General features: G+C 51.8%; 1 protein-coding gene across 1 annotated transcript in view; it reads left to right on the top strand.

The window, feature by feature from the left end:
* The first annotated feature begins 9,000 nt into the window (after positions 1-9,000).
* The window catches only part of E2f2 (E2F transcription factor 2), a 22,183-nt gene continuing 8,733 nt past the window's right edge, over positions 9,001-22,450 (top strand). Inside the window, exons 1-6 of the mRNA XM_050155450.1 lie at positions 9,001-9,667; positions 15,105-15,210; positions 16,959-17,178; positions 17,899-18,058; positions 19,434-19,547; positions 21,678-21,870. Coding sequence (XP_050011407.1) covers positions 9,410-9,667; positions 15,105-15,210; positions 16,959-17,178; positions 17,899-18,058; positions 19,434-19,547; positions 21,678-21,870 — 1,051 coding nt within the window. The 5' untranslated portion in view covers positions 9,001-9,409. The remainder of the gene's footprint in view (positions 9,668-15,104; positions 15,211-16,958; positions 17,179-17,898; positions 18,059-19,433; positions 19,548-21,677; positions 21,871-22,450) is intronic.

Below are 22,450 nucleotides of genomic sequence, written 5' to 3'. Positions count from 1 at the left end.
GAAAGGAAACGCTGTTAGTCTCTGAGGTGACCTAGACCTCTCTGACCTCACAGCCCCCTGATAGAACTTCCCCAGACACAAAGATCCAGAGACTGTGTCAGTGGCCTGAAACTGTTCCCAGGGAGGGGCCTAGTGACCTGCCAAGGACTTCACACACCTCCGATGGAGATTAAGCCTTTCAGGGGCTCTGGGATGGACAAGGAGCACTTTTAATCCAACGGGGCAGGCGGGGAGTAAAAACAGTCCTGATTACCAGGGAGTTGATGCTGGAGTCATGAGATGGCAGGAACTGGGGTCATAGTCAGCATCTGAGGTTGGACACCAGCCGTCACCACCCGACACCAGCAAGATTCCAGAGACCCACTGTCCTGGAACTCGCTCTGTAGACCAACCAGGCTGACCTCAAATTCACGGAGATCCTCCTGCCTCTGCCTCCACCTCCAAGGGCTGGGATGAAGCTTGTGCAACACTATGCCTGGTTTAAGACCAAACGGCTCTGGTCTTGTTTTCCCATCTTAACCCTTGACCTAAGCCCTGCTGAGCCCTTTACCTAAGACCAAGCGCTATTGGGGTCCCAGGTCCGTTTTGGTTTTGTGGTGGAGAGCCAACACAAAGGTCTGCCGAGGCAAATGCTATATTCAACACCGTCCCGGGGCGCTGTGCAGCCGGGCTGCTGTAAATTAGATGCTGCACTCAGAGGCAGCAGCGTGCAGCTGCTTGCTTCATTACCAGCCTCCGCCCGGTCACGTAATCTTCTTTAAAAGACCCCCCTCTCCTGCTCTCTCCGTCTCCTAGTCTCTCTGTCTGCCTGTCTCTCTCATGTCTCCACTCCCAGCAAAATTTCACTTCTATTGGTCTGAAGCACTAAGGCACACTTTTTTTTTTTTTTTAAATTGGGAGTTCTTTGAATCAGGAATGAATATAGAATGCATGGCATTCTCAGTGACTTAACTGGTTAACAGAAAGGGAGGAGGCCTGGTGAAGCTCACCTGTAATCCCAGTATCCTAGTGCTCAGGGCAGGGGCTGAGCTTGAGGCCAGCCTGGACTTTACAGTAAGGCCTTATCCAAAAACCAAGAAACGGAGCTTGGTGATAGACACCTGTAATTCCAGCATTCAGGAGATGGAGGCAGAGGGATCAAGAGTTCACAGCTGTCCTTGGCTACAGAGAAAATGGGAAGCCAGCCTGGGCTACCTGAGTTCTAATCTCAAAATAAGAGAGAGAGAAGAGAGAGAGAGGGGGGGGGGCAGGGAGCAAGCAGGATGGTTTCCCCAGGGCAGAAGTTGAAGAAGGACATTTAAGCAGAACACCTTGGGTCCTCGGGGAGCAGAGGGGTCAGGCAGAGGCATGTTGATCAGAACTCTAGGCCCACACGTGAGCCACTGAGATTAGAGGTGCTGGAGGGCAGGGTGCAGCTTGCTGGACCTTTAGAGAGTGAAAGGCAGGGTGCCCTGTGGAATAGGTGGGGAAAACTGATATGGGTGGCGCTCCCCCAAACTGCCCTAAATACCTCCAGTGTTTTTCTCTCTGTGTCTTCCTCTAGGCTGGTCTTGAGCTATTGGAAATCCTCCTGCCTTATCCTCCCAAGTGCTGGGATTATGGATATGGGCCACTAAATCCAGTGGGGAAAAAATTGTACTAGATCAGCAGTAAATGTTTTATTGTTTGTTTGGTTTTTTGTTTTATGAGACAGGGTTTCTCTGTGTACCAGTTCTGGCTGTCCTGAAATTCACATTGTAGACCAGGCTGGCCTCAGACTCAGAGATCTGTCTGCCTCTGTTTATGGAGTGCAGGGACTGTAAAGTGTGTGACATCACCGCCCAACTCTTTTTTAAAAGGTATTTTTAATTGAATTTCCTTTTTTAAAGATTTATTTTATTTTATTTATGTAAAGTGTTCTGTCTGCATGTTTGCCTGAACGAACGCCAGAAGAGGGCGCCAGATCTCACTATAGATGGTTGTGAGCCACCATGTGGTTGCTGGGACTTGAACTCAGGACCTCTGGAAGAGCAGGCAGTACTCTTAACCTCTGAGCCATCTCTCCAGCCCCTAGCTAATGTTTAAGTTAAATTTAGTCGTTGATAATTTCATGCATGTATGTTATGCTTTCTGACTACTCTTACTCCCACCCCTTTATTTACTTCCCACTCCTACCCTTCCCCCCTTCCCGCCCCAGAACACCATTTCCCCCTCAATTCGGGAGATTGTAGCAAACACCTCACCAAGTCCTCTATAACTAAGCTATACCCGCAGATGGATGGTCCCCTTTCACGTGGGGTCATCTTCACAGGTCCCAGCATCTGTGAAAAACATCTTCAGCGTCTGGAAACATCTGGAAAGAATATGACCAAACTGGTTGCCTAGGCTTTCCCACCAGGGCTGCATCCTTCGCTCTCTGTCTCAGCACGCACGCGCCAAGGGGATCGGTGAGAGAGACGCTCCGCGGCAGATGCGCCAGCTGACCTCTAGATGGCACCCTTTCCCTTTCTCCCCGGCAGCCTCCATTCAAAGGCCGAGAGAACGGAGCCTGGAGCCAAAGGGCTTGTATCACCACTGCTTGTACTGCTTGTGAGCAAGTTCACCGTGCTCACAGCCGCGTCCTCAGCAGAGCATCGCCCTTGCACCCGAGAAAACAAAGATTTAAAATCACGCAGAATGGTGGGCATAGGGCCATTGCCTTTTATGTGTTCCCCTTCCCTATCTGTAATGGAGACTGAGGTATCCCCAGCAAATGCTAGGCTGGTTTTCTGCACGTAGACCTGTCCACTCCGGGATTCTTCGAGTATTTCACATAAACTGGGTCTTATAATATGTGGCCTTTAGTATCCAGTTTCTTCCACTTGGCGAAATATTTTCAAGGCTCATCCATGTTGGGGTGTAATTGGTTTTTCTTTGCTTTTTATTGCAAAAAGTATAGATCGCACATGGGGACCCACGCCTATAATCCCAGCCCTCAGAGGCAAGGCAGGCAAATCTCTGTGAGTTCAAGGCCAGTCTGGTCTACAGAGTGAAGTCCAGGACAGCCAGAGAAGAATATAGAGAAACGCACACACACATACACCAGTTGTAAGACTACAACTTTTCTTTATGTATCTGTTTATCAGTTGATGACACCTGGGTTATTTTTACTCTGGAGTCATTAAACAGACCTTCGCTATGAACACTAATGTGCACACATGTGCACATAAGGGTCTCACTTACATAGCCACGGCTGGCTTGGAACTTGAGAGACCTGCCTGCCTCTGTCCCACTGAGTGCTAGAATTAAAGGCTAGAACCAAGGACATGTGCCACAACGTCTAGTCTGTGAAAACACTTTTATGTAGAAAAGCATTTCCTTCCTTTCTTCCTTCCTTCTTTCCTTCCTTCCTTTCTTCCTTCCTTCTTTCCTTCCTTCCTTCCTTCCTTCTTTCCTTCCTTCCTTCCTTCCTTCTTTCATTCCTTCCTCTTTCTTTTATTTTTCTGAGATAGGGTTTCTTTTTTTCTTTTTTCTTTTTTTTCTTTTTTTTTTTTTTTGGTTTTTCGAGACAGGGTTTCTCTGTAGTTTTGGAGCCTGTCCTGGAACTAGCTCTTGTAGACCAGGCTGGTCTTGAACTCACAGAGATCCGCCTGCCTCTGCCTCCCGAGTGCTGGGATTAAAGGCATGCACCACCACCACCACCACATGATAGAGCTGAGATAGGGTTTTTCTGTGTAGCCCTGAAACCTACTCTATAGACCAGGCTAGCCTTGAACTTGGGGATTTGCCTGTCTCTGCCTCCCAAGAGCTGTGATTAAAGGTGCTTGCTACCACTGCCTAGTACACATCATGATCTTAACAGGGTTTTCAATTCTCTGAAGTTTAGAGGCAGGATTACTATTACTAGATCATACTGTAGTTGTTTGCATATATATGTGTGTGTGTGTGTGTGTGTGTGTGTGTGTGTGTGTAGTTTGCTTTTTTGTTTTTGAGACAAGGTCTCAATATGTAGCCATGACTGGCCCGAATCTCACTAGGATGGTCTTGAACACATAGAGATCTGCCCACCTCCCAAGTGCTGTGGTTAAAGGTGCATGCCACCATGTCCAGACTTTGTTTTATTTGTCTATCTATGTATGGATTTGGTGGAATAAGACCTGGACATAGTGTGGATCTTGAGTCCTGAGATTACAGGCCTTCTCTATCTGTGTGTGGCTTTTTGAGAAACTGCCAAATTGTTTACGAAGCAGCTGCACTAACTCTTTTCTTCCAGCCGTGCCGGAGCTCGGATTTCCCCACTTCCTGGCCAACACTTGCTTGTGTCCATCTCTCTCAAGATGGCCATGCCAGTGGGAAGCAGAATCTCACAGCAGTTTGCTATCTCCCGAGGGACTAACAATTTTTCTTTTTCTTTTTTTTTAACAGGGTTTCTCTGTGTAGCCATGGCTGTTCTGGAACTTGCTCTATAGACCAGGCTAGCCTCAAATTCACAGAGATCCACCTGCCTCTGCCTCCTGAGTTTATTCTCATTTATATGTGTGTGTGTGCCTGTGTGATTTTTTTTTCGTACCATGTGCATGCAGGAACTGGAGTTGCAGGCAGTTGTGAGCCAACGTGCTGATGACGGGAACCAAGTCTGAGTTCTGTCCACTGCAAGAACACTCAGTGCTCTTAACCTACTGAGCCATCGCTCCAATTGTTTATCTCGCTCTTGCTTTCTGCGTGTGTGTGTGTGTGTGTGTGTGTGTGTGTGTGTGAGTGAGAGAGAGAGAGACAGAGGCAGAGGCAGAGGCAGAGGCAGAGGCAGAGGCAGAGACAGAGACAGAGACAGAGATAGAATCTTGTTCTGTAGCCCTGGCTAGCTTGATATTTGCTCTGAAGCCCAGGGTGACCTTGACACAAGTCCCCCTCCCCCCCATTTTAGCCTGCTGGGTGCCAGGACTGCAGGTGTGAATCACCACATCTGGCTCTCTGGGAAACCTGCACCAATTATTTTAGGCTTTGATAAACAGGATTTTGAGCAGAGGCATCTGTCAGAGATATTTCTTCAGAAGACACACCAGGGATGACAGATGTGGGGAATGGAAGTTTGCATTGGCTTGGAAAATTTTCCAAGGCTCCCAGTGCCAGGCTGGGAAAAGGACTTTGTTATCAGCTCTGTGCCTCAGGCAGGTCCTTCATGCAGGAGTCACCCCTCACCACCTGGAAAATGGCCAGAAGCATCCTGGACTCACCCAGTTGTGAGCATATTCATTTATTTGTTTGTTTATTTATTTGGCAGTGTCTCATATAGTCTAGGTTGGCCTAAAGCTATGTAGTTGAGGCTGCCCCCAATCACTGCTCTTGCCTCCACCTTCCATCCTCTGTGACTGCAGATGTGAAACACCACTTCCGGCCTGCGTACACGGTTTCCACTGCCAGCAACATCTGCAGCCCAGGGATCCCTGGCTCATGCGCAAGGCAAGGATTTCCAAGACTGGCGCTTCATTCAATGTCCTTCATGTATGGTTCTGGAGAGATGGCTCAGCGGTTATAAGCACTTTTTGCTCTTGCAAAGGACCCAGGTTTGATTCCCAGCACCCATATGGAGGCTCACAAGCATCAGTAACTCCAGTTCCAGGAGACCGGATGCCCTCTTCTGACCTCCTTGGGCACCAAGCATGCACGTGGCACACAGACATATATGCCAGCAAAGCAATCATACACATACAATAAGTACATCTTTAAAAAGAAAGACCTTAGTGCCTTGGGAGACAGATTCAAGTTTGCACCGATTTCGTCTCTAAGCAGCTTTTTGTCAAATCTTTTTCACTAAGCAGTTCCTAACATATTAGTTGCATATCCTTTGGGGGTGGAACAAACGACCCTTTCATGAGGGTCGCCTAAGACCACTGCAAACCACAGATGTTCACACTATTATTCGTAACAATGGCAAAATTAGTTTTCAAGTAGCAACGAAAATAATTTTATGGTCGGGCGGTCACCACCACACTAGGAACTCTACTGAAGGGTATCAGCACTAGGAAGGCTGGAACCTCTGACTGACACCCTAGAACTCACTAGATAGATCAAGCTGGCTTTGAACTCACTGAGACCCACCTGCCTCTGCCTGCCACCTGCTGAGGTTAAAGGCCTTGACCACTCTGCCTGGTTGATGACACACGCCTTTAATCCCAGTACTTGGGAGGCAGAGGCAGGCGGATCTCTGTGAGCGGAAGGTTAGCCTGGTCTATCTGGTGAGTTAGAGGCCAGCCAGGGCTGCATAGCAAGCCAGACCTTATCTCAAAAGTGCCACCACAACCAAACAACAAAATAAGCAGGTGAGCGCCGCACAGTCGGGTGTTTACGCACCGGACACCATTCTGTGGATTCCGTATTCAACCAATGGTGTGTCCCAGAAAAATTAATGGAAGGGCCACTTTGTCCCCAGCTTCAAAGGTATAAGAGGCAAAGCTGGGAGGGCCAGCATCCTGACCGAGATGTCAGCCTGAAGCATAGCTAGGGCAAGGATTCAAGCCAAGGAAGACCTGCTTGAGCTCAGCACCCACACCTCCCGCAGGAATCCATCCGTTCTCAGGCAGTGAAACTCCAAAGCCAGCCCTGACTACCCGAAACTCCACCACAGAGAACTGGCTCTCGGCCCCCCTCGCTGGCTGCTGGCTCCCTCCTTTTCTCCCAGCCCCACCCTGCCACCTCCACTTCCCTCCCTGGCCCTGGGGCTCTGCTTCTGTTTCAAACCTGCTCAGCCACAATTCCTTCCAGGTTCCCTCATCTGTAGAATGGGGATAATAACAGTGCTGTGTGCCGCGGGGACCAGAGGAGACTCTGAGGTGAAGAGTACCGAGTGGCTTCTAGCGACAGACCAGGGACCGTCGCTACCACTGTCTGATGAATGGTGCCTTTGAAGACCTCAGCCACAAGCCCAGTGGGAGTGGCAGCTTTATCTGTACGCAGTGGCTGAAAGAATGGAGTTCTGAGGGGTCGGGCAACACGCTGCCCACGGTTATTCAGCAGGAAGTAGGGGGCAGGACTCTGTGAGCGACCCTGCCACCAGACTTTCTGAGTTCAAATCTTACTACCGCCTCTCTTTGCCGGACACATGAACAAGTCATAATCAATATTTATTATTTACCTTCTGCATGTCATAGCAAGTCCCATTCAAAGAGAGATTTGACAGTGATCATTGCAAGTGCTTACAATGCGATTTACAAGGCAAGAAGGCCAAGCCTTGCTTGAGGCAGAACATAATAAACATTGAAAGAAAGTAAAAAGGCCTTCTGGATGAAAGAGAGAAAACAGGCAAGGGAGGCTTCCTGAAGGAGGAGAGGTTTAAACTGGGCCTGGAAGGACCAGTGAGATACTTAGAATGTTTTTTTTTATTTTTTTTTTTTTTTTTTTTCAAGACATGGTTTCTCTATGTAGCCCTGGTTGCCTTGGAACTCAATCTGTAGACCAGGCTGGCCTTGAACCCTGAGATCTGCCTGCCTCTGCCTCTGCTAGGATTAGAGACATGGGTCACCAGTGCCCGGCGAGATACCGTGGGCTAAAGATGTCTGTGTTCCAGAGACTACGTCTGACGTAGCCACAGCTGCCGATTCCTGAGGCTCTGTGGGGCAGGCCCTGTGCAGAAGGGTCTGCACATTTTCTCCTGAGATTTCTCTGTGATCCTATGAAGTATCATTAGGGATGAAAAAACAAGACCTAGAGAATTGAGAAATCTTGTCAAACAGCTTGGGCAAAGGGTTAAAGGGGTGAAATTCAGAAAGCTGGGGACAAAACCTGGGCTGCCTAATTCCTGATGACTGAACTATGTTTTAATCTGGAGACTCACTCTTGAAGGGCTTTGAATGCCAAACTTAAAAACAAAAACAAAAATAAAAAACCCCCACACAGCTGACCTTGAATAGGCCAGCACCTGCTGATGCCCCTGTCACTATCCTTCCAATACTCTCTCAGCCTCTTCAACTGGAGAGATGTGAGCTGTGCATGTCCAGCAAGGCACAGTTAGGAATAAGGAAGACTGTTGAGGTGAAATCAATGTTCAGGAGAAACCTGGAGGTGTTTAACCCAGTAAGAGTGCTGGGTTCCGGGAAAATGATTGTCCCCCTCCACCCCCACCCGGCAGACTCTGGACCCTCGCCCCCGCTGTGCCTGCCAGGGCTACACCAGAGCTTGGGAGAGTCAGGCCGAGCTTTCTCTAGAACAAACAAGGACACCCAAGCTGGACTGCCCTAGATTTGACTGCCAACACTCTGATCAGCAAATCTGTGAATGACCCTGGGCAAACTGCAAATTACCCCGCCCCTCCGACTCTCTAGCCTTACCTATCCCCCCTGCTCAGGATTGGTGGGACACTTTAAACGACGTAACACAGGTTATAGTCTAATCTTGGTGTACTGTACCGGGGACAGTATGCACTCCATAGATGTTAGTTAGCTCTTCCTGAAGAAATAGAAAAGAGAGGCTCCACCCTTTCTTTTCTGCCCCTCTGCCAATTAAAGAAACAGGTGTCTGGCTTTCATTTGAAGAGAAAGGGAGATATATTGGCTCTATTAATTAATATATATATTAATAAATGAATATAATCTAGCTAAGCAACAATACAAACAAAAGCTCCTGTGGCCAGGAAAAGGCACTGAGGGTCAAGGCCCAGGTTCAGTCTCTGACTTCCCTCCAGTGTTTGGCCCCCGCCTTCAAGGCACCGGGGCCCATTCCTCTGCGCTATTCGGTGTTCTGTCGGTCGCAATACTGGGAGTCCCAGGTGCACCTCCTGCATCAGTTTCGCTAGCTGTTAGAGCCAAGAGGGCGCTGCAGTCAACAGATGTCGCGGCCCCTTTAAGCCAGTAAGCTCCTATTGTAATCGTTGTTTCTTAAACTAAGAAACAGCGCCTTTCCGGGGGCGGGTGAGTGGGTGGAGCCTGAATGTGTTGTAGCAGCCAATAGAAGCGCGGCATTTTCCGCGGGAGATCCGAATTTGGCGGCACGTAGTTTGGCGCTAAAAAAAAAAAAAGAAAGAAAGAAAAAAAAAAGAAAGGAAGAAAAAGAAAGAAAGGAAAAAAAAGGAGACCGACCAAGGGCCGGGAACTAGAGGGCAAGCGGAGAGCTCAGCAGGGCGTGCAGGACACCCCTCGCGGGTCAGAGCACACGCGTGTCCGCGGAGTCCGTGGGATTCCCGGGACGCTTTCCCGCGCCGGTGCGATCCCGGGTGCCCAGACATTCGGGGCGCAGGCCGGGCCAGCCCCTGGCAGTGTCACCCGCGCCACGCGATCTCCGAGCGGTGATCTCCGAGCTCGGCAGCGCTGGGCGGCGGGCCAGGAGGGGAGGGTCCGGCCTTGCCCCGCGGGCGTCCATTGGCGGCTGCTCCCGGCGTCCGCGGCGCAGCCGGCTGCAAAGCCCGCAGGTGCCCCGCGCGCGCGCCAGACCCGGGTGGGTAGGGGGCGCCGCACTCGCCATGCTGCGCGCGCCGCGGACCCTGGCTCCGGCCACAGCCGCGCAACCCACAAAGAGCTTGCCCGCGTTGAACCCCTCCGAGCTGTGGCCTCCGGGTCTCAGCAGCCCCCAGCTCTGTCCGGCCACCACCACCACCTACTACACTTCGCTTTGCACGCAGACGGTGCCTTCCACTGCGGCTCTGGGCACCTGCCTCGACGCCACTCCCCACGGACCCGAGGGCCAGATTGTGCGATGTGTGCCCGCAGGCCGGCTGCCGGTAATGCTGGGGACCCCCCCGGTGCTTCCCATATGTGTGTCTGGGTGGGGAAAAGGAAGGAGGGCGCCTGGGGCTCACTTTGAGTACAGCTGGTTGAGGTGGGGAAGTGGGGCTGGCAGTGTTTTCCTACTGCGTGAAATAATCTCACCTGCTGTTGTGGAGTGTGATGGGCACTGGACTGAAGCCTGGAGACCCAGCCCAGTCCACGGAGCCAGTGTGACCTTGAGAGTCCACAAGGCATAGACATCGCTAAAACTCATTCATTTCTTCGTTGTTTATACCAGAAGCCAGCACCTGCTATGTCAGGCTAGGGGCTTGGCCTGCGGGATTTCCTGGTTTGACAGGAGAGTAAGCCTCATAGGTCTCTGGGCCGGCCTGGTATGGACAAAGTGGTCTAGCCAGCTCCTTCTCAAGTGTTGTCCTCAGGTCCTCCCCACGGCCTGGTCATCCTCCGAAATAGCCAGTAGCTGATGCAAATAGAGTCAGTCTGTTGGAGTTCCTGTTCGCTTGCACTGTGTCCTCCTCAGACCTGCGGATCTGTTGTCAAGGAGGCCCGGTGTGGTGGCTTTGGGCGGTAGCACAGGGCGCAGGCGTTAGGAGTAGGAGCAACCTTAGAGTGGATGTGGGGTGGGAGAAGGCCTGGGGGGTTGGAGTGAGGGTTGGAGAGCTTCGTTTCAGCTGCTGGTCCTCACTGTATATTTGGATAAGTCAGGGCCTCTGTCTCCTCTTTCCAAAGTTTTAAGCTTACATCCCTGTGGGGGAGGGTGCTCTTTGTACCGCATTGTGTGTGGAGGTCAGAGGACAGCTTTCAGAGTCGGTTTTTTTTTTCTTTTTTTTTTACTTCTGAGTGGGTCCTGGGGTTCAAACTCAAGCTGGGGAGCTTGGTGGCAAGCTCCTCTACCCACTGGGCCACCTTGCCAGCCCATGTTTCCTCTTCTAGAAAATGCACCTTCCCTGGCTTGTCTCCTCTGTTGCTTCCAGCTCAGGTTTTGGAAGCAGGTGCCAGGGAGGGGAGATGATATTTGTAGTGTGTGGTAAGTCTAGGGACGGGAATAAGAACACCCCATGTCCCCTGGGCCTTCTGGATGACCTGTGCATCTGTCTGTCCTGCCTTCCCAGGACGAACTCAGGGCTCAGTAATCTTGGGAGCTCTCTGGCTACAGGCAGAGCCTCACTAGAGAGCCTTTGGAACCAGGCTGTGCTTTCCCTTCCCAGATCCCTTTCCTGTGAGTGCAGGAAGTGTCTGGGCTCTGCTGTCATCCCTGTTTTACAGGACAAGATGATGAGGATAACTCTTGCCTTGCCCGATGTTCAGCACTTTTCGGCCCAATGCGTTTATCTGTGTAGCCTGTAAAGCAGATTGAACAAGAAGCTTTGTGTCGTAGAGGTGGTAAACTGAGGGTCAGAGGTCATACAGGGAGATGGGTCTGGTGATCTTGGTTACCCACAAGTGAGCTCTCTCTATGCAGTCTTGGAGCTAGGTGGCCCCAGGAAAGGGGACTCTGTGGCAGACTAGTCTCTCCTTTGACCACCTGCTTTTGGATGTAGAGTGTCAGTAACAGCTGGGGTTTTGAGCTGCTTTGGGCCTTCCCCACCAACTTTGCATCTGTCTTGTTCTACCCTCCCAGGGCGGGCTCAGGGATCTTAGCCAGAGCCGCTCTTGCATGCCAGGTACTGCTTGGCACTCTTCACCAGTTATCCTGGTTAAGATGCTCGGGATGAGGCACTCTGCAGGTAAGGAAAGCGAGCAGAGGTGAAGTCACTTGCCCACGTTACAAGCCAAGGAGTGGGGTGTCCTTGCATCAGACTCAGTAAAGGCTTGCCAGGCCCAGAGCCCATCTCTGGTCCATCCCCAGATGCTGGGGCCCCAGTGCCCCGTGGGCAGGCCTAACCCCCTGCTTACTCATTTTACAAGGGTGTGACCTGGAGCTGCTCCAAACCCAACCTTGGGTGTGGCCTTCTGCTTTGTGGCTGCAAAGTGTGGGCTGAGCAAGATTTGTTGGGGAGCTGGCCTTTAAAGGGATGGTAACCAAGCTGGGTTGCAGAAGTAAGGCCAGGACCCAGCTCTCCTTGCTTCTAGGCCACTGTTCTTGCTGTCCTCTAGAAAAGGCCGAGGGTCACCCCGTTGTGGGGTCTCACCTCTGGCCAGCCCTACAAACTGGCTTCTGTGAGGACAGTGGGGGCTCTCTGGTGTTCTTCTTTACGTCTTAATTTGTCTGTTCTGTCCACATTACTGTCCTGGAACTCATTCTGTAGACTAGGCTGGCCTCGAACTCAGAGATCTGCCAGCTTCTGCCTCCTAAATGCTGGGATTAAAGGCGTGCGCCACCATGCCTGACTCTTGTTGATGTTGTTGTTATTGTTGGGAGAGGGTCTCACTATTGCCAGGCTGGTCCTGAATGCCTAGGCTCAAATGATCCAGCTAGGCTGAGTAAACACACACTCCGGTAGTCCTAAGCACTGGGGAAACCGAGGCAGAAAGATTGTTGAAAATTCCGGATCCAGCTGGTCGTGGTGGCTTATTTAGGTCTTTGATTCCAGGACTACACAGGCAGAAGCAGGTGGATCTCTGTGATTTTGAGATCAGCCTGGTCTAGGACAGCCAGGGCTGCATAGTGATTGATAACCTGCTTCAAGATAAACAAGCTCCTGTCTCAGCCTCTCCAAGGGCTCGGACTGTGTGCGTGTGTGTGTGTGAGCGTGCGCGTGCATGTGTACATGTGTGTGCGTGTGTGTGTGTGTGTGTGTGTGTGTGTGTGTGTACACTCTACTGACACCAGGCCAGAATACGACAGATAGGCTCAGGGACAGGGTGGCAAGTCCAGGCTGTCCTACTGCCATGGAACTTTGGAGCCGACAGCTAAGTGAACCCTAAATTTGTTCTCACCCCAGTGCCTGACGAGGTTGGAAAGGAGACCCAGGTCCCTGCTGTGTGACCTTGAACAAGTCGCTTCCCTCTCTGGTCCAATTACTCTTGGTTGCCCTACTGGCTCCTCTGTTCCTCTAGGGCTGCCTGAGCAAGGGGTGTGTTCTGTCCTCAAGGGCTTGGCAGGTGGACTTAAAAGGGGCTGCTTCAGAGGGTCCAGATAAGACCCACACTGGCCTCTGGGTGTGGTCACAGATCTTTGCTCTCCTTAGTCTCTGCTGTCTCCTCTTCCTTCACCCTTGAACTTCACCCATACCCATGCCTGAGTGGCGGGAGGCCCCGCATGGGCCCGGACAGGGTACACTTACTGACCCAGCTGGAGCAGACTGGCCCAATTCTATAGGTGGGTCAAGGCCACCTGACTTCTCAGCTCACCTAACTTTGACCCTGTCTGACCCCAAGGCCTCTCCTCAGCCTCTCCTGGTGCTTGTCCTCTGCCACCTGGCTCTGCAGGCTCAACCCAGTCACATGATAGTGCCCAAAGGTGTCCTTAGTGGGGAGACTTTGTTACTTAGGTCCCCTGGAAGTGCAGTGAGTGTTGGACTAGTGAGGGAAGAAGAGACAGTGTGACGTCATGGAAGCGGATGACAGCCAGGCCTCGGCCCACATTCTAGCCATTCCTGAGGAATTGTGTGTGCACGGCTCTTGTAGCCTGGCTGTGACTTTGGTGTTGATCTGGAACAGATCCGGGTACAAGCCCTGGCTCTGCTTTTGTCTCTGCAACTTAACCTCTCTGGATCCACTTGTCCATCAAGACAGACCGCCAGTGCTGAGCCACTTCAGGACTGAGAGTGTGATCAGCTGGTCAGGGCTCTCTCCTGCCCCCCTGCCTTGCAGGAGGCAAGTGACCTTCTGATGGGGGGGTTGGGAGGATGGGGTGAGCTGGAACTGGGCTTCACCAATCCCCTTGTTTCCCTGCCCTTGTGTATGGTGGGTGGGGGTCGGAGCGAACCGTTTTGATCAAGACAAAGTCCGTGGAACCCACCTGGCCTTGATTACAACAGCCGTGCAATGGGCGCTAGCAGGGCTGGGGGCTCACTTAGAGCCAGGCGCTGGAGCTCGGTTTGGATTGTGCAGAGGTCTCAGCGGGTGACTGACTGACTGACTGGGCCGTTCTCTGGTGAGGGCTACTCAGGAGACACCGGCAGGGGAACAAGAGGGAATTGTTTGGATTCTGTCCGAGCCTTGGTATGGGGCGGGGAAGAGAAGCGGCATTCGGGCTCCTGGGAGCAGTGAGCAGGACTCTTTTGCCAGTCCAGGCAGACTTCCTGGAGGGGGCAGGAGTGGGGGGGGCGCCGACACCTGTCAGGCCAGCTGTGCTCAGCAGCAGTTAGAAGGCTCAGCCCTTCCGAGCGTGACCTCACCGCTAAGTGTTAAAACAGACCTCTCAAGTGGGTGGGGGTGTCTGGGGGACAGGCAAGGAAGGAAACAGGCTCAATGGCCCCAGAGGGTGTGTCCAGGAAGATGTTGAGATCGTGTTTGGGGAATAGACTGTGCGGTTCCTGAGCCCCTACTGGGTAGCTCATCCTGGGAACTCCACAGAAGCTACTTCCAAGTCCTTGCCATAAGTTCTCCGGGTCACTGTGTTCTGCCCATTTTATGGAGCAGGAAACTGAGGCTCTTAGCTATGGTGGCACATGACCTTAGGTCACACCGTGAGCCTTCAAAGGTGCTGGAGATTCCAGCTGGCTCTTTGCCCAGTGCCCCAGTGCCCTAGTGCCTCTGCCCCACCCCTGCCCAGCCCTAACCATCAGGGAGGCCCTTTCCGGGCAACGCAGCTAGAATGTGACCCTGTGGTGGTGGTGGTGGTGGGTGGTGTCTGGGTAGAAAGGAGCAGATGGGTTGTGGTTTGGTTTCCCCAGCAGGTGTTTCCCAAGCTTGGCGGGAACAGGGAGGGGCAGCAGGGCCTCAGCTGCTTGTCCTTAAGACACCGGGGAAGGACTCTTTGTGTCTCGGCAAAGAGAGTGACAAGCCCTCCATTCAGGAGGCCCTGGACCCTCAAACTGGAGCCCAAATGGCGAGGGTGAGTGTTTGCACTGTTTCCCAATGTGGGCACCTCCCTGGGGTGTGGCACTGAGCCAGGAAGTCCCCTGGGCCTGGGCGGATGCTGGTCCCACCCTGATAAGGGCCAGCTGTGGGGCTGTGATGGGCACCAGGTCTGTCTGGGCCAGCTGCTTCTGAAAGGGGCAGGTCTTCAGCCTGATGTGGTTTAGGTCCCGCCCACTTCTTCCTTCAAGTGTGCGTTGTGTGTGTGTGTGTTTCATTGGGTAGATGCCTCTAGGGGCTGATCCACAGAGATGGGAATTTAATTGCCCCTCAGAAAACATGGCACTCGCTTCACTGGGCATTTCCTTCCCAGGTTCAGTCAGCCGCGCTGTACCAAGGGCTGATGGCAAACACATGGGAAGAGGCTGCCGGTGGGCTCCTTGCCCTGGCTGCAGTTCAGGGAACAGGCTAAGGAAGACCCAATTCTCTAACTCTTCCTCTTCCCCCCTCTCCTGTCTGTCAAAGGCCAAGAGGAAGCTGGACCTGGAGGGCATTGGGAGGCCTGCAGTGCCTGAATTCCGGACTCCCAAGGGGAAGTGCATCCGAGTGGATGGTTTGCCAAGCCCAAAAAGTAAGAGTTTCTGGTGGGCACCTACGGCAGGGCGGTACAGGACAGGAGGCAACAGCTCTACCCAAGTCGCCAGCCCAGGGGTCTGTTTCAGACTGTTTCCTTTCCCAAGGTTTCTGGTGTCTTCTCACACTTGATTCTGTCCAGTGGGTAGGATTGTGCCCCACTGACTCGTGAGGTAGCTCGGAAGAGCTCAGGACTTAAGGCCAAGGTCACACAGCTAGTCCGTGGAAACCAGACTAGCTCACGCCATCAGGCACCCGCTCCCCAGAGCTAACCACCATCGCAAGTGTTGATTTGGGAGCTTAATATTTTTTTAAGTTTTCATAGATAGTCAATCTGACTTTTTCTGAAAGAGAGCTCGGAGCCGGGGGTGTGGGGGGGGGGTGTCAGCGGCTCACCAGGGTCTGTCTCTCACATGCAAACAGCCCTGATTGATTAAAGGGAGCTGAAGCTTGGAATAATCTCGGCTGTGCCACCCGGCGATCTTGGGGCTGTCTGGCTAGAACCTTCCTAAAGCTAAGCCGGAAAGAAGTCCTACAGCTGAGATTTCCAGTCAGTATTCTGGTTAAACTGGGAATTAAAACGAGTGTGTCCAGCAGATGTATGAATTTCCCCAGAGATTCAGTGAGGGCATGAAGGTCAGGAACTGGGGGTCCAGGTAAGGGCCCCCATGTGCCTTGACTGGTTCACCCTTTTCTGTGAACCCCTGTTAGGTCGTGTAGATGAGATACAGCTAGATCAGGATGAGAAGAAAGTTTATCTTCAGCTGGCTGATTAGAGAGGTTACCTAGACCCAAGACTGATGGATTCCAAAGCTCACCCAGTAGAACTACAGCTAAGACACGGATCGACTATTAATGTCTGCCATGGACGCAAGACTGGACTAATCAACATGCGTGCCAAATGCTTGGCCTCCGCGTGTTAAGGGATTCTCAGGTCCCCTTCTAGAGGGATTTGTGACTAAAACTTGGTTCCCATGATGAGTTTGGCCACCAACTTCTATGTGACTTAAAGTCATTTGATTGCAAAAGTTCCTTTGTGGTTTAATTCCCTGCAGCTGAGATGTGGTATTGCAACATCACAGCCTCATTGAGAAAGGGACCTTTTCCACGAACCTGGTCCATTTGATGTTTGATGTTAGATGATTCCCCTCAGATAATTATTGGGCTACGCATGGAAAGGCAAGGCGAATGTAGATCTATAAAAATGTTCTCAAATCCAGGCTTGCCCTTCTGTCCCAACCATAATTCCGAATTCCTGGTATAATTGGCAGGAGAGTATGGTTTAGGAGAAAGGCTGGAGCCAAACTGCCCGCATTTGAATACTAGTTTGCCACTTGCTGAGTGAAACGAACAAATTATGTAGTAAAAATCTGTGCTTCTGCACAACCTTGCAGGGCAATCGCTTAAGGTAAATGCCCAGAACAGTGACCCTCCCAACAGTACAAAGTTGTTGGAGTGTTGCTGTCTGTCTGCTTTGAGCTCTGGTGGAAAGTTGAACCCCGGAGTCGCGACACCAGGCTTCCGGTCTCTGCAGCGCCCCCTGGCGGTGAGACTTGGAGCAAGTCTCTTTCCTCCGAGGTTACAGGTCTGGGTCACAGTGCAGAACCCCCTGCCTGCGTGCTCTGCACGCTGGACAGTTCTCCGTGAAGGCTGGTAGAAAATGTTGCTTAATGGAGCTGAATTCCTGGAGAGAACCCAGGCTGGCTCCCCTGGAGCAGTGTGTGAGTGAGACATTTTCTTCCTCAGCCCCGAAGTCTCCTGGGGAGAAGACACGCTATGACACCTCGCTGGGGCTGCTCACCAAGAAATTCATTTACCTCCTGAGCGAGTCCGAGGATGGGGTCCTGGACCTAAACTGGGCAGCCGAAGTGCTGGAAGTGCAGAAGCGGCGCATCTATGACATCACCAATGTGTTGGAGGGCATCCAACTCATCCGCAAGAAGTCCAAAAACAACATCCAGTGGGTGTGAGTGCCTGGGCCAGGGCCGTGGCACCATCCAATGGGTGCACTGTTGGGGGCGGGGCCTGGAGCAGTAGCCAATAGGTGTGAGTTTTGGAGTGCCCTCCCCAGCAACAGGCAATCCTCCCAAGTACAGGGTGGTGGTGGTAGGTGGCCAAAGCCAACCAATGGGAGGGGCGTGGCCAGTATGTTTGAGTGGGGTAGGACAGGTGTTAAATGCTGGAATAATACAGTAGAAAGAGCAAAAGGACCGGGCAGAGTGGATTTCTAGGGGTTGTGAAGGCCTGAGAACACCCCAGCTCCTGTGTCCTGGGTCCCTAGGATCTCCCCTTTTTGGAAAGCCCCCTGGGAGCTGCACAGGTGTGGGTCAGACTCCTCTCCACAACTACAAGGTCTGAAAGAACCCTGGCGTGAACCCTAAAGGAAACCCAGGAGCCGAGCCAGGGCTAAAGTCAATAGTTCCCTTCCATCTGGTGGAGGCTGGGGCCTACAGGTAGACCGTGGGGCTTGGGCTTCTTATCGCTAACCTACCGCCAAACTTCAAGGGCTTGTCCACGGCAGTTCCCAGAGAGCTAGGCATCACCACCGATTTGTACGACATGCACGGGGGAGACTTGCTCTCGCTTGGGGTTTCCCTAGCTCCCTCATGCAGTTGTGCAGGGCAGCCCTGACGGTAGGGACCGCGAATATGGACTCACACCGACAATGGGGCGGCTCTGTTCCCAGAGGCAGGGGAATATTTGAAGACCCCACCCGACCTGCGAAGCAGCAGCAGCTGGGGCAGGAGCTGAAGGAGCTGATGAATGCAGAGCAGGCCTTGGACCAGCTCATTCAGAGTTGCACGCAGAGCTTCAAGCACCTGACCGAAGATAATGCCAACAAGAAATATCCTTCCTGCGGGGACATGGGGGAGGGGGCAGGGCAGCTGGCTGTTGACTTCCACACTCTGTTGCTTTCTTACCTCCTTATAGGGGCTAGCTCCCTCTGGGTGACTCTCATGTCTGTGTCTCCCTCAAGTAGGGGAATTTGAGGTTTGTTTTTGTTTTCTTTAAAAAAAAAAAGATTTACTTATTATATATATGAGTGCTCAATCTGCATGAACAACTTTATTATGCCAGAAGAGGACATCAGATCCCACTACAGATGGTTGTGAGCCATATGTGGTTGCTGGGAATTGAACTCGGGATCTCTGGAAGAACCGCCAATGCTCTTAACCGTCTCTCCAGCCTGTTTTGCTTTTTCTTTTGTGAGATGTTACCACAGAGATTTAGGTGCCATGCCTGGTACCCACTGTGCCGTGTTGATAAGGGCTAGAATGGCTGTTTGGATCCAGTCTAGATTTCCCTTATAATTTTCTGCTTAGTTTTCACACTTTTTCTTTTTTAAATTGCATGTATTTGGCGGGGGGGGGGGGGTCCTCATGTGTGGAGATCAGGACAGTTAGCTAGTGGGAGTAGGTTCTTTCTTCCTACCAGGGAGGTCCCAAAGATCAAATTGCTGTTTGATCTTGAGGAGGGCAAGCTTGAGGGCAAGCGTCTTTACTCTGAGGCATCTCACCAGCCCGTAGGTTTTTTTGTGTGTGTGTTAGGTTAAAGGTGTTAACCACTGTGCCCAATTTATGTGGTCCTGGGGTTCAAACCCAGGGCTTCATGTATGCTAAGCGAGCATTTAACCAACTGAACTGCACCCCAGTTTTTATTTTCTTGTTTTTATTCTTCTTTCTTTTCTTTTTGTCGAGATAGGGTTTCTCTGTAACTTTGGATCCTAGAACTCGCTCTGTAAACCAGGCTGGCCTCATATTCACAGAGACCCACTTGCCTCCGCCTCTGCCTCCCAATTGCTGGGATTACAGGTGTGCACCACCACTGCCTGGCCAGTGTTGTCTTTCCAAGCCTAAGTTACAGGGCTTCATGTACTGTTTTCCTACATTTCCTATTTTCCTTTTCCTTTTATGCTGACATATTTCTGTTGCGTCTGTACCGTATTGTCAGGATCTGTTCGTCTGTTGACGGGCGTCTAGGCTGATCCGGTTTCCTGTGGTGCCACACTAGACGCTTGTTTTCTCTCCTTCGGGATGGAAGGTCGCTTGTGCTTGTCAAAGAACAGGTTATGGTCACTTGCAGTCTTTCTGAACTTTTTGTAGTGTGAGGAGGTTATTTTTATTCAGAGGCTTAGGAGAGAAGATAAAAGCTCCCCGGCAGGCTGGAGGGATTGTGCGTTTTGACAAGGTGTTCGCTTTTCTTAACTTTCCTGCCCCTACACTGGCCTATGTGACCTACCAGGACATTCGTGCTGTGGGCAACTTCAAGGAGCAGACGGTGATCGCAGTCAAGGCCCCTCCACAGACAAGGCTGGAAGTACCGGACAGGGCGGAGGTGAGAAGAGAAACATTGGGTGGCGGACAGGGTAGGATGGCCCTGGATAGCTCTGGAGAGTCTGCCTGGCACTGCCAGCCTCAGCTGCACTGGTCCATTCTGGATCTGGGGACTTCTCTGGTTTGGCAGAGATTTTTTTCTTTGTATTCCCTCTTCAGGGGTTACTGTGCGCGCGCACTATGTCCCCACAGAAGCCAGGTTAGGGCTTCCAAGAACACTTACTTCCAAGCTGACCGTGCTCTCACAGGCACAAGGGGAAAGATGACATGGCTTTTCTTCAGTGCTGAGGGTGGAACTTGGTGCCCTGCATGTTCTAGAACATTCTCCACGACTGAGCTCTACCTGTACCCTTGGCTTTTTGAGACAGGGCCTCTCTGTGGGTCAGGTTGGTGTTAAACTCACTGTGTTGCCCGGCCTAGCCCCAAATTCATGCTCTTCTTGCCTCTGCCTCCTAAATGCTGGTGTTAGAGGCAGACATCACCATTCCTGACATAAGATCAAATTATAAAAGAAAAAAAAGTTTTGTTTTCTGGTTAAAGATTTATTTATTTTTATGCATATAAGTGTTCTGCTTGCATGCATGCCTGTACGGCAGACAGAAGAGGGAATTGGATCCTATGGTAGATGGTTGTGAGCCACTGTGTGGGTGCTGGGAATTGAACTCTAGAAGAGCAGCCAGTGCTCTTAACCACTGGGCTGCGTCTCCAACTCCAAACCAAAACCGTAATACTCCCTGTAAAGCCTTTGGTGCTCTGAGCCCAAAGGACTCCGCCTGATCCCTCTTCTGAGCCCCCTTCATCTCCCTGCCCTTTGCCACGTCAGCCCGTCTGCAGTCTCTGCAGTGAGCTCGGTCCTCGGTGCAGGACCTTTGCACACGCTGTCCCCTTTAGGCCAAATGCACTTCCTCATCCCTGGTGGATCTGCTAGCCATCCTCAGGTTTCAGCCAAGGCTGAGTCACTTCCTTCCTCAACCCCAGACTGGATCCTCTCTCTCTCATTTTTTTTTTAAAAAGCACACTAAATCTCAGCTCTCTGGCCCATCTTTGAGAGGATTCCTTGCAAACTCACTATGCAACCAAAGATGACCTTGAAAATTGAACCCTCTTGCCTTTACTTCCAGAATACCGGGATTATAGGCAAGCTGAGAACGCTTTTTAGGTGGCGCCGGGATGGAACCAGGGCCTTACCTGCTGGGCAAGTGTTCCTCCAGCTGAGCTAGACAGGGCCCTAGTTAGGCTTTTATGCTTTATAGAGGAATGTGTTGCTCAACTTCTGTCAGGGTGTGGCACATATTGAGAGACCCAGAAATGGTGAAGTGTTTGAAGGAACCCATACTGCAGAGGGAATGAAAGCCCCACCCCTCAGCCCAGGACCTCGGCAATGGGTTTATTACTTCTTGACTGAAAATCTGTGTAAAGGACAGAGGAAGCATCCTGGGAGGGGGAATAGGTAAACCGAGTCTCGGAGACTACAAGAGTTCCTGCCAGGCGAAGTGCTATGTGGAGACCTGGGACTTTGTGTGTGTGTGTGTGTGTGTGTGTGTGTGTGTGTGTGTGTGTGTTCACTGTGGCCTGTGTAGGGATCCAGTGGGAAGGGATAGGGGTGGAGAAACCAAGCCCAATTTGTTTAGGCCTATGGTGAGGAGACCAAGTGACAAGCCCAGGATTTTGGAGATTGGAGACAAAGTTTAATTCGGGGGCTCAAATCACTGTTCCCATTTTCCCATCTGTCCAGCGCTCTCTATCCCTGCCCACCTCTCTCTGCTCTTCTCAAGTGGGCTCCCCACCTGTGGTAGCACGCGTGTCCGCAGCTCAGCCATGTGACACCCTGAGGGAGCCACGTAACCCTGGACTCTCTTGGCTGCCTCGAAAGTGATGCCGCAGGGATTGAAAGGCAGGCCTATTTACCCAAGGGACAATCAAGGTGTCCTCCCTCCAAGGGGACTTGCAAGTGGTTCCATGGATCGGTGATGCTTTCCCAGCTGGGCAGGGAGGACAGTGCCAGGCTCAGGGGCTGAGCTTGCTTGTGTGGGTAGCACTACCTGTATGTACCTGTATGAATGGACGGTCATCCTGGCTGTCCCGAGGGTCTGTGTTCAGCATCGTGAGATGGTTTCTCTTCCTCCTCCAGGAGAACCTGCAGATATATCTAAAGAGTACTCAAGGGCCCATTGAAGTCTACCTGTGCCCGGAGGAGGTGCAGGAGCCAGACAGTCCTGCCAAGGAGGCCCTCCCCTCCGCCTCTACCCTCAGCCCCATCCTTGACTTCGCCGAGCCCAGCTGCAGCACTGACCCTGGGATCGCAGAGACCACAGCGTCTTCAGGTAGGCCCTCTGTTCCTTGGGAGAGGAGGTGAGCGGAGCAGTGACTCTAATTCTTCCCCGCTTGCACTTGGTGGATACCCAGCATCCCCCACAGATAAGCCCAGTGTCCCCACGTGTGATAACTGCGCTTCATGCTTTGCGAAACGTATTTGCATCCCTGTCTCACCGGGAGAGCCCGGGCTGCTCTGGGGTCAGCCATTCATCCCTTTCCTGTGTGCCCTTCGACAGTTTCTGCTTCAGTTTCCTTATCTGTAGGTTCGACAAGAGTAGTTAATGTTTAACTCTCGGGTTGTTAAAAGGATTAGTGAACTCAGGTGAGCCGAGTGTTTGACCTGGCAATAGCTGTGACTGTCATTTCTACTGCCACAATTGCTATGTGGTTGGCTCACAGCCAAGCACGTGGCGCTCAGTAAGCCATGGTAAGTCATGTCACGTATGTGTTATGAGAGCTGAACCCGGGACATCACGCTCACGCTTCCCAGCGCTTCACCCCAAGCCACATCCTCAGCCTCTGGGTGGTTTTTTTTTTTTTTTTAATTAAAACTTTATCATAAACTACAGAGAAACCCTGTCTCGAAAA

Source organism: Alexandromys fortis, unplaced genomic scaffold (assembly GCF_014885135.2).
Source record: "Alexandromys fortis isolate MF-2015 unplaced genomic scaffold, M_Fortis_MF-2015_v1.1 scaffold_26, whole genome shotgun sequence".
Classification (NCBI taxonomy): domain Eukaryota; kingdom Metazoa; phylum Chordata; class Mammalia; order Rodentia; family Cricetidae; genus Alexandromys; species Alexandromys fortis.
Note: the sequence above shows the minus strand (reverse complement) of the source record. Positions and strands in the feature narration are given on the sequence as shown.